Genomic DNA, 13354 nt, shown 5'->3' on the forward strand with positions numbered 1-13354 from the left:
AGCATGTTCATACGTACTTATTCTTAATTTGAATATTTTTTAATTAATTATCTTGTTATTTTCTGTAGATGAACATGTTTAAGGATAAACGTGATTTATGGATATTTTTAGGGCAAATTCAAGAGAATAATGCCAATTTGGCCAAAGCACGACCAGTCCAAAGTAATCAGCACATCTATACTTTAATAAAATGCACGACTGTGCATATAAAGAAGCACACCCATGTTTCAAGTTCAAGCACGGTCATATATACTGCTAGCACAGTTGTGCTCAAGTGCATGAACCTAACTTTCGAACATATTTTAGGTTTCAAACCTTATTAAAAGAGGAGTAGGGCATTGTTTGAAGGAACAATTTTCACATTTCTTTTTTGATCTTTGACACTGATTATCTCGTTTTTTTCATGTGATCATCTGCACATTCTTGGTAAGACTTGGAGCTTCAAGCGATTAGACTTAAAGACCAAATTTTTTTTTCTAATTTGCTTTTTATCTTTTAATTATGACTTTATTTATAATTGTTTTAGTTCTTTCTCTTAGCACGAGTAACTAAATTCATTGCTAGGGCTATAAGAATTTGTGTTCATGAAATTATGAAATTTTAATGATTGAATCTAAGTTTAATTTCTGTTCGTGATTAGTGTTTATCTTATTGAGCTTAATTATATGTTATGAATTGACCATTCATAACATAATCCTAATTAAGTATATCGTAGGTGATCGTACCTCAATTAGTAAATAGATCTATAAGATAAAATGAGACAAATGATTAGGTGAACCAAATCAATCTTTCTCTTTTAATCATTATTAAATTAACAAGTTCATAAATGTTTTATGCTTTCTTGAATTAATATCTTGCATGATCATTGTTGATGTTAGTTTAAAGAAAAAAAAATTAATATTACATGACCATTGTGTATTAATAGTAATTGTATGAATGATTGATAATTATAAAAAAATCAGATTTAAATTTAATCAGAAAAATAGCATAAATGATTGAATGAATAAACGCATATGTTCTAGGTTTCTCTCTTGTAAGTTCAACAAAGACTTGTATTCTAATTTAATGATAATTATGTATTCTCTTAGTTACGCACACCTTCTTGCATGATGTCAATGTTGAATTAAAAAATATTTTGCTTCTACCCATGTTCAAATCTTGACAACTTTTTTTATGCCAAGAGTAGAGAAGGCTTAATGTATAGGTTAAAAATCAACCATTACATATATTGCTCTTCTGTTTACATGCTTAAGAAATTAAAAATTATTTTAGTATTCTTATTAGTATTTGATTTTGAATTTCACTCATTTTTGCTTATTTCATAAAAAAAAATAACAAGTTCAATTATCAATATATGGCTAAAAAAGTCAATTCAAAAAGAATTTTATTATAAAATAATTGAATAATGGCTAAACTAGACTTAGTCATTTGCACAATATAAATATTTACATGTCTATTCAAATTAGCATATTTAAATATTTTTTTTACATAATTATATTACTTAAATAGTAGTTCAATGCAACATGTCAATTATATATTTTTAAGGATCTATCTCTTATCATATAAATAACTTTTTAAAAAGATTTTGAAAATGAATTTTTTAACTTTTCTTATTATTTAGTTACATTCTTCTTATTTTTATCTTAGAACCACCAAAGCCTATAAACACCCTCTTAGAGTCATAGAAAATGGAGTAAGAATTTGAATTCTTTTCTTCTAACAAATAAATAAATAAATATTTAATAATTATTTTTTTAATCTTAATATGATGAATTATTCTATAATTTTATTTATTTATTTATTTATTATCATGCATGATTGTTGTGCAAAATATGGACAAGTTTATCGGTTCACAAATAATAAAAAAATATATTGAAAACTTCAAACATCGGTTCTTAAAATTTCTAACTTCCAAATATTTAGGGGGGTAAAATTTGATAGATTATGTTGGAATAACATAACGACAGCAAAAGAAACGTAAATAAAATAAAATGCAAATTAAAAAGATTAAAATAGAAGGAGAGAATCTAAAGTAGCTAAGTAATAGTAACAAAGTCAACTTTACTATGAACTAACCCATGGTGTTATCACTTAGAAGTTATTAATGTTAAATGATTATGAAATATTGATAGTCTTTTTAAAAATTATATTCCTAATTATCATGCAAGATATATGATTAGAAAAGATATACAATTTAATAATTTTTTTTTTGCTATTAATCCAATAAATTTATTAATTCAATAAGTGATTAAAAATTATATAGGATGATGGTTGATCCTATAAATTTTTTTAAATTCAATTTACTCTGTAATTTCATTAATTAGTATTGATTTTTAATGGCTTGTTATGCAACTAACTTAAATTGTATCAAGGTTAATCAAATTTTGCTAGTAATTACAACAGTAAAAAACATTATTGAATTAAAAAATAAATTTATTGTAAGATAAACTTTAGGATTCAAATTTCATTAAAAAAAATCTAAACCAAAAATAAAATTAATATATCATTTAATTTGAATGTAAAATCAAATTAAACAAAACGAATATTTCATAGTTTGATTTTGATCAATTTTTTATATTCTATTTAGTTTTAAATGAATTTTATTTTCTTAAAATTTATTTGTTTTATGTAAATTTTAATTTAATTTTAAATTTATTCTAAAGAGTAGTCTTAATTAAAGTTTGTTTGTTGAAAAAAAAAAGAGATGTTAATTAAAAAAATGTGAAAGAATTATATTTTCATTTATAAAGAACAGAAAAGAAATAATACTCAAATGATAGAGAGATATGAATTTAGAGTAAATAAAAATGTATTTATATAATATTATGATAAGATGAAGAGAAAAATTAGTTTTGTAGGAAAATATAATGGAAAGATAATATAAATATATGACAAGTGTGATTCAATTTAATTTGGTTCAATTTTAATAATAAAAACTGAAATATAAATCACACACACAAACACACACACACACATATATATATATATATATATATATATATATATATATATATATATATGTTTGAATGAATTTTAGTTAATTTTTCTAATAGCAGTTAGGTTTAGTTTTGAACGTGCCTAATTACATGCCAATTCTTTTGCTGCAAAGCATGGTCATAACGCGGTTCTCAAGTATACTTAACCTCTGCACCTTATTTTGGTTTGCACTTTCTGCTCCTGCATCGTTGAAGTTGAGGTTGCCGGCATTCGAGAACCATGTATCTCTCTCATGTTCAACAACCCCAGCTTGTGTATTCCAAACCTGATAGAGTTTGGTTCTTGTTTGATATGTAACGTTCGTATTGTGACTTGTAGCCGATTCTACCGATTCTATTGTCTACATGATGACGCCACCACGTTCTCTACACCTTTTCTCCTCTAAAGTGAAAAAGAATCTACCTTTACAATACGATAATAATCGTTGGTATTTTACACAAAGAGTGACGTGCAGAAAACATTTTAGAACCATCATAATTACAGTCAGTAATCTAATGTGTATGGTTATTTTGTTCACTTTTTAAACTGAATATTTAATGACTTCAACTAATTATTAGTTCTCCATCCTTTAAGGATGATTAACTTGTTATGTTAGTGAAAGTCACATTAATTTTTGTTTATTTGTCAAACGGGAGCAAGAGATGGAAAAACAACAGAGAAAAAGCCGTTTCAAAATGGCCACTTTGCGTGTTGCGTTATTCTTGGTTTGGATGGAGTATCAAGTCTCGAACATGCGGCCAGCTAATGGACTGAACTCAGAGCAAGCTATTAGAGTTGCATGCAAGAGTGGTTTGCGTGTTGCGTTTTGAGGAGTTTAATTCTACTTTTCTACTGCCAATGGTGCTTAATGTATATTTTAAAGCAAGAGTTGGCGTACCCCCGAACAGTGCTTTGTTTGCACCACCAACTTTCCCGCCTCATAAAAACATAAAAGTGCAAGGTTTGTCATATAGTTGTACAATTACTACACAAGCTTACCATTGCTATCATTGGGATTAAAATGTTTTTTATATTTTGTTAAGAATACTTTTAAATTTTCTATTTTTATATTCTTATAAATCTTTCTAATTTCTTTTAATCAAGAAAATAATAAATATATTTTATATATTTAAGATAATAAAGTAATGTTTATATTTTTTATTTAATACTTATTTATAGAATGATAAAAAAATATTAAAAAGGTAAATAAAAAGATATAATAAAACCCTCCCTAAATCTATGTTACTTTTGGAGTACGTGATAGCACATCCAGGAGCCCGCATTCAATCAGTTGTAAAAAATATGTACATATAACATCTGTACCTCAAATATATTTTTATTCTTGCCATTTCTTTCCTCCTTTCCTCTCAAGCTTAACATGTCCTTTTCGTGTATATGAAATATGTATGCATTTTTAAGTAAAAGAAGGTTCACATTATATTAAATGTACACATAACATTATTTGTAATTATATATTCCTTCAATGTTTTCTTCATGTATTCACAAATAAATTTTATTGTAAAATGCATAATGAACTTTTGCACTTTGTCTGATTTACTTTTGTTTACAATTCATGACATGTATATTTTAAACTTTTCACAAACAACAAAAGGTAATCTTGCTCAAAACACAGTTGAATACTAAATATAAACATTCCTCCCAATAAAAAAAATAAAATACAGGGCACATTTTATAATCAACTAACTCACCTAAGTTATGCCTTAGGCAATGGGCAAACAAAGGTTTTCCTTCAAATTTTTTTTTATTATTATCTCTTAGAGTTATCACTAACATTGTTCTAGTTACAGGATGGGCGTGACCGGTTAGTTTCAAAATTTGGTATTCTAATAGTGTATTTGGATAAGTTTATTTTATGTTAAAAGTGATTTATAATAACGTTATTATTAAGATAGTTTATAAATAAGAAAAGTAATGTTACGACTTGAGTAAAGATTAAAATATTGACTATTTTAAATTAGAAAAAGAAACTCATAAAAAAAAATAATTTTAATGGTATTTAATTTTTTAAAAATCAAACCGAACGATTGAACCGACCATAGGATCATCGGTACTGCTAGTTAGCTGTTATTAAAATGAATTAAGCTGAATGTTGCATAGGTTACTTGGAGAGAGGTGACAAAATGCATCTAAATCATCATTACATATACTCAAAACGTTAGACTCTTTTCTTCTTATTAAGGAGACAGTTAAGAGCGTACTCATTGCGTATATTATATATGAGAACAAAAACTCCTTCATCATTTGGACCTGCAGATAAGAACAAAAATGGTTACGGGGGATATTATTTCACCGCTCCGAAAGACAATAAGAAATCAATATCTTTAACAAAATTAATAAAAAAAATTATCTGTTAGAATCAGTACCTCAGAAGATTTAGATTATCCAAAATAACGCATGTAAGAAGCATTAAAAATTAATAATATACAAAAGTAATTATTAATGCAAACGAGTAAAGATGTAAGTTCGTAATTTTCAAGAAGATTAACATTTAACTGTTAAATGGAAGATGCTTTTTGATGTAAAAAGAATATAAAGGTGTATGTTTTAACTTATGAGAAAATTCTAAAGTCTGTTTTCAAGATTAGCTAGCCGGATATTTTAGTTTATGAAAATTTTAAAATTATGATAGTTCAAAATTTTATAAAATATAATTTATTTATTTTTTTATCTTATTATTATTTTTATTGTTCTTATTTTTTTATTAAAGATGAAAATAAATATTATTTTGTCAACTAAATATTCTTCAATATTAAAAATTGAATTATTTAATTCGTACGATTTTAATGACAAATTTAGAGAGAGACCTAAAGCACCAAATCACAACTTCCATGCGAATTTCATACTCAAAATAAGAAACAATAATACTTTACCTGCAAAGCAAAAAATTTTAGGCTCTAATTTTATATTGATTTGATGTATAAAAAAGTTTATTATGATAATTATCTATTCAGCCATTATATTTATTTCATAAGAATCAAATTTTCGTATATGTCGTAATACATGTAAGTTAAAGTACATAATGAATTCACGTACAATTTCAAGAAATGTTAACAATATATTGTTTTATATATGTGTGGGAAATTCATGTATAGAAATAACTGAATCATACAAATACTATCTCCCTTTAATAAACACATTTATATCATTCAATAAAATTTATATTAATTTTACTCAATGATAAATAATATATTAAAAATATGGTAAAAACATGTTGCTATCATTTATTTATTTTTTATTTAAAAATAAAAAAAATTTAAAAGTACAAAAGTAAAATTTAAAATTTTATTTATTAAATAAAAATAAAAATTTAATTAAATATTTAATTTTAATATTTTTAAAAACTCTCGTGGATTTTTTTATAACAATTAATTAGCTCATCAAGATCAACAAAAGGTAGTTATATGTCATAAATTTATAATATTTTTAAAATATTTATAGTCAAATAACAAGTTATGTATTAAATAAATAAATTTACTTATATGGGTAATGAGTTAATACAAATTTTGTAATAAATAAAAGTATAAAAAATATTAATTAATGCACTTAAAAATAAATATCTGTTCTCTTATACTTAGAAAAAAAAATATTTTTTTTAATAAAATAGATCAGAGAGAATATTTAATAAGATGTATTTAATATCTTCATACTAGCTATGCACTCTTGAGCATAAAATGAAAAATCATTTTTCATAAATATTTTTGCTAATTATTTCTCTTAAAAAATAATAAGTAAAAATTGCTATTAGAAGCCATGCTAAAAATAATATTAAATGTTCATTTTTTAATAATATTTTTTTACTTTTATTCTATAATCGTTACTCTAAAAGAACAATGGTTAGCAAATTTATTTATAAACATTTTAATAGATTTTTTATTGTGTTTCCATGGATATACATATAAAAATACTAAATATCCATTATTAAATATTTTGAATGACTTATATATTTTACATAATTGTAATTACTTAATTTTTTCGTGAGAGAAATTATTTTAACTTATCAAACATTGTAAAAAAAATCTTATATTTTAAAGAGGTTAAAGACTTGGCGTAAAGAAAATAAACAAAAATCCAATAAATTTTAGTATGACTTTGAGATAAGGATTGAGAAAAATATTCTTTAATATCATAAATGTTCTTTTTTTTTTCTTTCCAAAATTACCATATAAGTGATCGGGTTAAAAAGCAACAATTTAGAAAAGTAAAAACTGGGTTGAAAAAAAAATTTAATAATTTAGTAAAGCCTTCCCATACACCTAAAAGGAAAAATGTCACTGGCCTTCCATCTTAAGAGTGGCACCAAAAATTCATCCCAAGTATCACAATATAAAAACTCTCATGCAATTTATTTAAAATATTTTTATAGCACAAAAAATTAATTAATTAATTTTTATTTGAAATATTTTAGTTATATAATTTATGAAATCAAACTAAAGCAAATAGGGTGACTATGTGGTGGGACCAGATCGACAGTGGGAAAGATATATTCTGTGTACGCGGTATTAGGCTATATGTTTAAGGTATTTGTTGGGATGCAAAGTAACGTTTTTGCCTTATGATTGTATTTTGGGTTGTTCTTAGCCATCCTCATCATTTCTATTTTCTAATTTTTCCTTCCAAACTTCATCTGAACTCCGCCACCTTTATATAAACGCACCCTCTTCAATCTCCCTTGCCTCAAATCTCTCTCTCTCTCTCTCTCTCTCTCTCTCTCTCTCTCTCTCTGCTATGAACCTGACTACAGGAGATCAAGATTCTCATGACCTGACTTTCTTGTGGGAGAATCAGTCATGGGAACCCTCCAATTCTGATGAGTCAGGTGAAAGCAAAGAGAACATGACGCCACTGAACGAGTCAAAAGAAAGAAATGAAGGAGATCAAGCTGTGGTAAAAAAGAAGCGAAGCCGAAGAATTACTAGTGAAAATGAGAACATTGCAAGTGGTGAAGGGAAACATGGAAAGGGTCGTGAATCTGATCATGAAATGCATATATGGACTGAGAGAGAAAGGAGGAAGAAAATGAGGAACATGTTCGCTAGTCTTCATGCTTTGCTTCCGCAGCTTCCTTCCAAGGTAAATTAAATTAATTAAGTTCATTTTCATTGAAGGCTTAATAATTTACCTTGAAGGCTAACCAATAATTTTAATATTAATTTATGAACATTTTTCTCTATTAATCCTCAAATGACAAAACTCTCTCTCTCTCTCTCTCTCTCTGTGCGTGTGCGCGTATATCTGTGTATATATATTTTGTATGTATGTATTTTTTGGGTTTGTTACCTTTTCTCTATCTTTTGATGACAGAGACAGTTAGAAAATGTAGAAAGGACACAAACCTCTAACTTTTTATGTATTGTTTTTCCTTGTTAGGTTAAGAAAATTATAAACAATAATTTTTTAGTGCGATTATTATCGGCTTTAAGATGGCATATTTAGGCTCTTAAAGTGACACAAGAAAATGTTCAATCCTTATTATGCACTTAAACCTCCTCCTTATCAACCCTCTACGCTTGCCTGAGTACATTGACCGTCAAATCAACTATGACCACAGCAAATAATTTGACTACATCTCGAGATATATAGAAATTTGTGTTACTCGTCTACATGCGTTTGTTTTATCTGTTACATCTTCACAACAAAAATTACACAAAATCACTTATACCCAAAAAGAGTCTATTGCAATAAAAATATATTTTAATGATGCTAGTAATAGAATATTTGTTTAATATCTCACATAATAAACTATTTATGCAATAGTTATATTTATTACAACTATGTTCGAAAACAAATTTACGGTCCAAATCGTGCAATCTAAATGGTGAATAATGTGTCATTGTAATAAATAGAACCGTTCAATTCTTGATTGAATGTTTACAAGAGTGATGGGAGGGTATCATAAATGTAGTATTATTATTATTATTATTATTATTATTACATAAGCGAAGTTCAAGTAAATAGGATTGGTGAAAACTTCGGTAGTTAATAATTTCAAATAATAATTTTCGAGGAGAACTTTCATAATATACGAGAGAGAGAGAGAGAGAGAGATTTTACTTGCTTTTTGAAAAACTACCATGAAATAGAATTTTGTTTATACTAAAAATAAAGAGCGGTTACTTTGGCTAGAACTTATCTCTAGCCAAACACTGAAATACCCACCTCACGACAACCACAAGAGTTAAGCTTAGGTGGCTGAATAATTTGTTTTCTAATAACAAGCTTTTAATATTTGATATTTCTTTGTAGGCGGATAAATCAACCATTGTGGATGAAGCAGTGAACTACATAAGAAGTCTACAGAAAAACCTCCAACAGCTAGAAAAACAGAAGCAAGAGAGGCTTCAACGTGTCTCCACTTTTGCTTGCGAGTCATCTATTGTCAACTCGCAATGGCAACCCTATGACTTAAGGGATGCAATAATCACTGATCAAGGCTCTTATAATAACTTTTCCAATGCAATTACAATGGGAACTTCATCAAGTGCACCTTCAACCTCTCAGCAACAGATAGCACCTTTCGATAGGTGGACTACTGCAAATGTTGCCTTGAACATTTGTGGAGGTGATGCACAATTCTCCATCTACGCCCCCAAGAAGCCAAACCTCTTGACCACCATCGCTTATGTGCTGGACAAGTACAATATTGAGGTCATGTCTGCAAATATTTTGAGCAATAGGAGTGAAAATTCATGCATGGTTCTAGCTCAAGTAAGTTCACAACTCCATCCCCGCTGTACATATCTTTTTTGTTATTCATGTTTTGCACGCTTTGTCGACTCTATTTAGGTAGTGAGTAAATTGTTTTTACTTCAAATTAATGTCACTATATTTGTTCCTTAATATCCTGTATTAACTACTTATCCTTGTGATGTTATGCTCCAGAACCATCAATAATTAAATAGGCAGACTCCATGACTTGGCATAAGATGCATGTATTAAATTACATTTTATTAGCTAGCTTTGAAACTCCATTTACATGATTTGGGTTCGCATGAGTACATGTATGGAATGAGCATTAACATTATCCTTTATGTCAATTAATTTATATAGTATATTAAAATTTTAATTGACTAGATTTAAATAATAATATTTAGGAAAATAAAAAAAAAAGTATTTTAAAATTTGTCTTATTTAAAAATAAATTCTTAATTTATAATATAAAATAGAATAGACAACTCAATTATTTTTCAGGATATTGATTGAAATCAAGTGAAACAATATAAAACCTTAAGACAAGTTCCAATTAGAGAGGGGATATTAAAGGTTCAATGCTACACAAATATTCATCTGGTTTAAGAGTCAATAATTCTATCCTCGCAATAAATGTTAACTAGAGTTCAGCCAGAAAAGGAAACATAACAAAATAGAATACAATTTTATAGATATAAACTTTTGTAAACTATTTACAAATAATTTTTTTATAAAAAATAAATATTGATTATACATTTACAGTTTCAATCTTAATCTAATTTTTTTTTAATAATAAGAATATATTATTTAAAATTATTTAAAGTTAGTCGATGTTAACGTATTCGTTAATTATTTTTTTTCCCTTCTAAATATAGTTGGATCTCTTGGATGTTACTTAATGCTTACACGAGCAGAGCGAAAGAGAATAGGTTTTAACTACTGAACTGAATAGTTTTCCTTGCAGGCCAAACGAGCTCCATCTCAGTTCCCAGATGCAATTTCAGCGAAGGAAGCTTTCAAGCAAGCAGCAGGAGAGATTACGCTATTTATTTCTTAAAATTTTTATGATAAAAAACTCACATTGTCATCCTTTTTAATGTGAATTTTGTTCTGCAAAGAACCGTTATTACAATGCTTTTTGTGGCCAAACTTGTAGGCTTTATTTTTGTGTGGTATAAGGTTTAAGCTAAATTTGCTTAAATTTATGTTTAAAGTGAATAAATATAAATATATCAATCTTGACTTTAAAAGTATATTATGATGCTGATTTAAACGTATTAAAATTTTAGGATTAAAAAGTTTTTAATTTCTATATAAACTACAACAATGAATCTAATTTTTAATATATTTATCATTAGTTATTATATATATATATATATATATATATATATAAAAGAAATGAAATTTTTATATAAGTATAAGTCTAAAAACGCTTACACTCATTTAATTTAAATTTAACGGTCAATGAAGTAAATTATAACCTGTTAAATTTAAGTTAAATAAAAGATTCAGGTTGGATGTAAAAGTTTTTAGACTGCACCAATGTAAAAAGATCCTGCTTTTATACATGTGTATACATGTAAACGTATGCGAATAACTAATTTTATTTTAAATAAATAAATAGTAATAATAATAAAATTTAATTTAAAAAATAAAAATGAGTAGATTTTTGTGAGAATTCAGATAAGTTTCCTCAAAAAGAGAAAAAAATTAAAAAAAATCATTTCTTTCTTAATACACTCTTAAAAAAATATCATTAAAGAGGTTGAGAAAAAAAAAAGTAAAAAATATTAAAGTTATGAATAGTCAACAAAAAGGGAAAATAGAGATATGTTAAAGAGCACTTAAAAAAAATGTTAAGGCTCTCTTTATTTATTTCTCTCTCTATATATATATATAATCTTTAATTTTATTATCTTTTAATTCTATTATAAGCTTAATAATAAACTCTAATAAAAATTCAGAACTTAATTAATCTTTTACTTTCTACCAAAAGTTTAGAGTTTAATTGACTCTTTTATTTTTTCACAAAATTAAAAATTTAATTGACATTTTCCCTTGTTTGTCAAAACTCTTTTACTTTTTTTTTTCTTTCAAAGTTTCTAATCTCTAACGGATACCATTATTTATTTATTTTTGTCAAAAAAGTCTAAAACTTAACCTTCTCACTTCATTTTCTTATCAAAATTTGAAATTTGACCCTTTTATTGTTTTTGTCAAAGTCTCTAATTTAACCGAAACTTTCATTTTTTGTTAGAATAATCTAAAACTTAACCGTTTTACTTCATTTTCCTATCAAAATTTGAAATTTGACTAGTATATTTCTGCCAAGATCCAAAAATTGACTGGTCTCTTTACTTTTACGTGAAAGTTTATAATCTAACACCATTACTTTTATGTTTTTTTTTTTTTTGTGTGGTTCAAGGTTTAAACTAAATTTGCATGCATAAAGTGAACTTAATGTTTGAAGTGAATAGATAAAAATATATCAATCTTTGACTTTAAAAGCATATTATCAAGTTGATCTAAACATATTAAAATTTTAAGATAAAAAAGTTTTTTATTTATATACAAACTACAACAATAAATCTAAGATAGAATAATGTGTCGTATTATGTGTAGAAATGTCTATATTTCAATTTCTATCAAGAGTCTATTTTGTTTTGAGTAATATTTTTAAATATGTATACAATTTGTTGTAACTTATGTCTTTTTAACAATTTCAACATGAGTTGTTGGCCTTTTATGAAAAAGAGACATGCCAAGTTAAAGTAAAATTAACGCCTATGAAATAGATATATATATACACATGTATGTATGTGTGCGTGTGAATAACCTTTTATGAAAAAAAAAAAGATATGACTCGCTGAGTCATAATAAAATTAACACTTATGTAATAAATTTCAATGGTTATTTTAGAATATTAATTAAATTTATTTTTATATTTTAAAATATTAAAAAAAATTAATATATTGATCATTAATTATTATATATTTTTATAAAATTTAAAATTATCTAAATATTAAGTTTTTAATTTTATATAGGCTTAATTATGATTTTAATCTCTACCGTCAATTGAGTGCTGAGCTAGCAAATAAAAAACTAACTCAGCAGTCCTATATGCACCACATAATATGTCATGTCAATTATTTTTTAATTTTTTATTATTTAAAATTACATAATTACAAATAAATCCTTAAATATATTTTATATAATTGCATAAAAATTCTTCTAATTTTTTTTCTTTTTTCTTTCTACACCCTTTCTCTCTCCTTCTCCATACCCATCTCCCCCTCCCCTTTCTAGCACCCCTCTCCCTCCTCCTACTCCTACTCTCATTCCCCCTCCCCCAATCACATTCCCTCAACCTTAAACCCCTTCTCATCCAACTCCTTCAACCCCAAACCTTTCCTATAGCCCCTTCCAACCCCAACCCTTCTCCCTCACATTCAAACTTCTCTTGTAATCTCTCATCTTCCGCTTCACTTAACCTTACTCCCTTAACTCTAAACCTCTCTCTTTTTTGTATCTCTTCCCCATCCACCTTCCTCAACTTCAAACCTCTCTCATATGTAAATTTGATGGAAGAAGAAGAAGAAGACTTTATTTACAAATATGTAAATTTGCTCAAAATTTTTTTTGCAAATATTTATTTTAAATAATAAAATAT

At 26.3% G+C, this 13354-nt stretch overlaps 1 protein-coding gene across 1 annotated transcript; it reads left to right on the forward strand.

Annotated features, from left to right (window-relative positions):
* Positions 1-7722: 7722 nt before the first annotated feature.
* Positions 7723-10741, forward strand: LOC113859839 (transcription factor bHLH95). Its single transcript, XM_027492514.1, has 3 exons — positions 7723-8067; positions 9241-9702; positions 10649-10741. Exons 1-3 carry the CDS (start codon positions 7723-7725, stop codon positions 10739-10741), a joined length of 900 nt encoding a protein of 299 aa, XP_027348315.1.
* Positions 10742-13354: the final 2613 nt, after the last annotated feature.

This window comes from Abrus precatorius, unplaced genomic scaffold (genome assembly GCF_003935025.1).
Source record: "Abrus precatorius isolate BTA unplaced genomic scaffold, Abrus_2018 Scaffold2, whole genome shotgun sequence".
NCBI lineage: Eukaryota > Viridiplantae > Streptophyta > Magnoliopsida > Fabales > Fabaceae > Abrus > Abrus precatorius.

Bases quoted from the DNA above. Each gene is read 5' to 3' on its own strand.
- LOC113859839 (XM_027492514.1), top strand. From the start codon at position 7,723: ATGAACCTGACTACAGGAGATCAAGATTCTCATGACCTGACTTTCTTG. The intron at 8,068-9,240 runs GTAAATTAAATT...ATTTCTTTGTAG, and splicing joins TTCCGCAGCTTCCTTCCAAG to GCGGATAAATCAACCATTGT. The intron at 9,703-10,648 runs GTAAGTTCACAA...TTTTCCTTGCAG, and splicing joins CATGCATGGTTCTAGCTCAA to GCCAAACGAGCTCCATCTCA.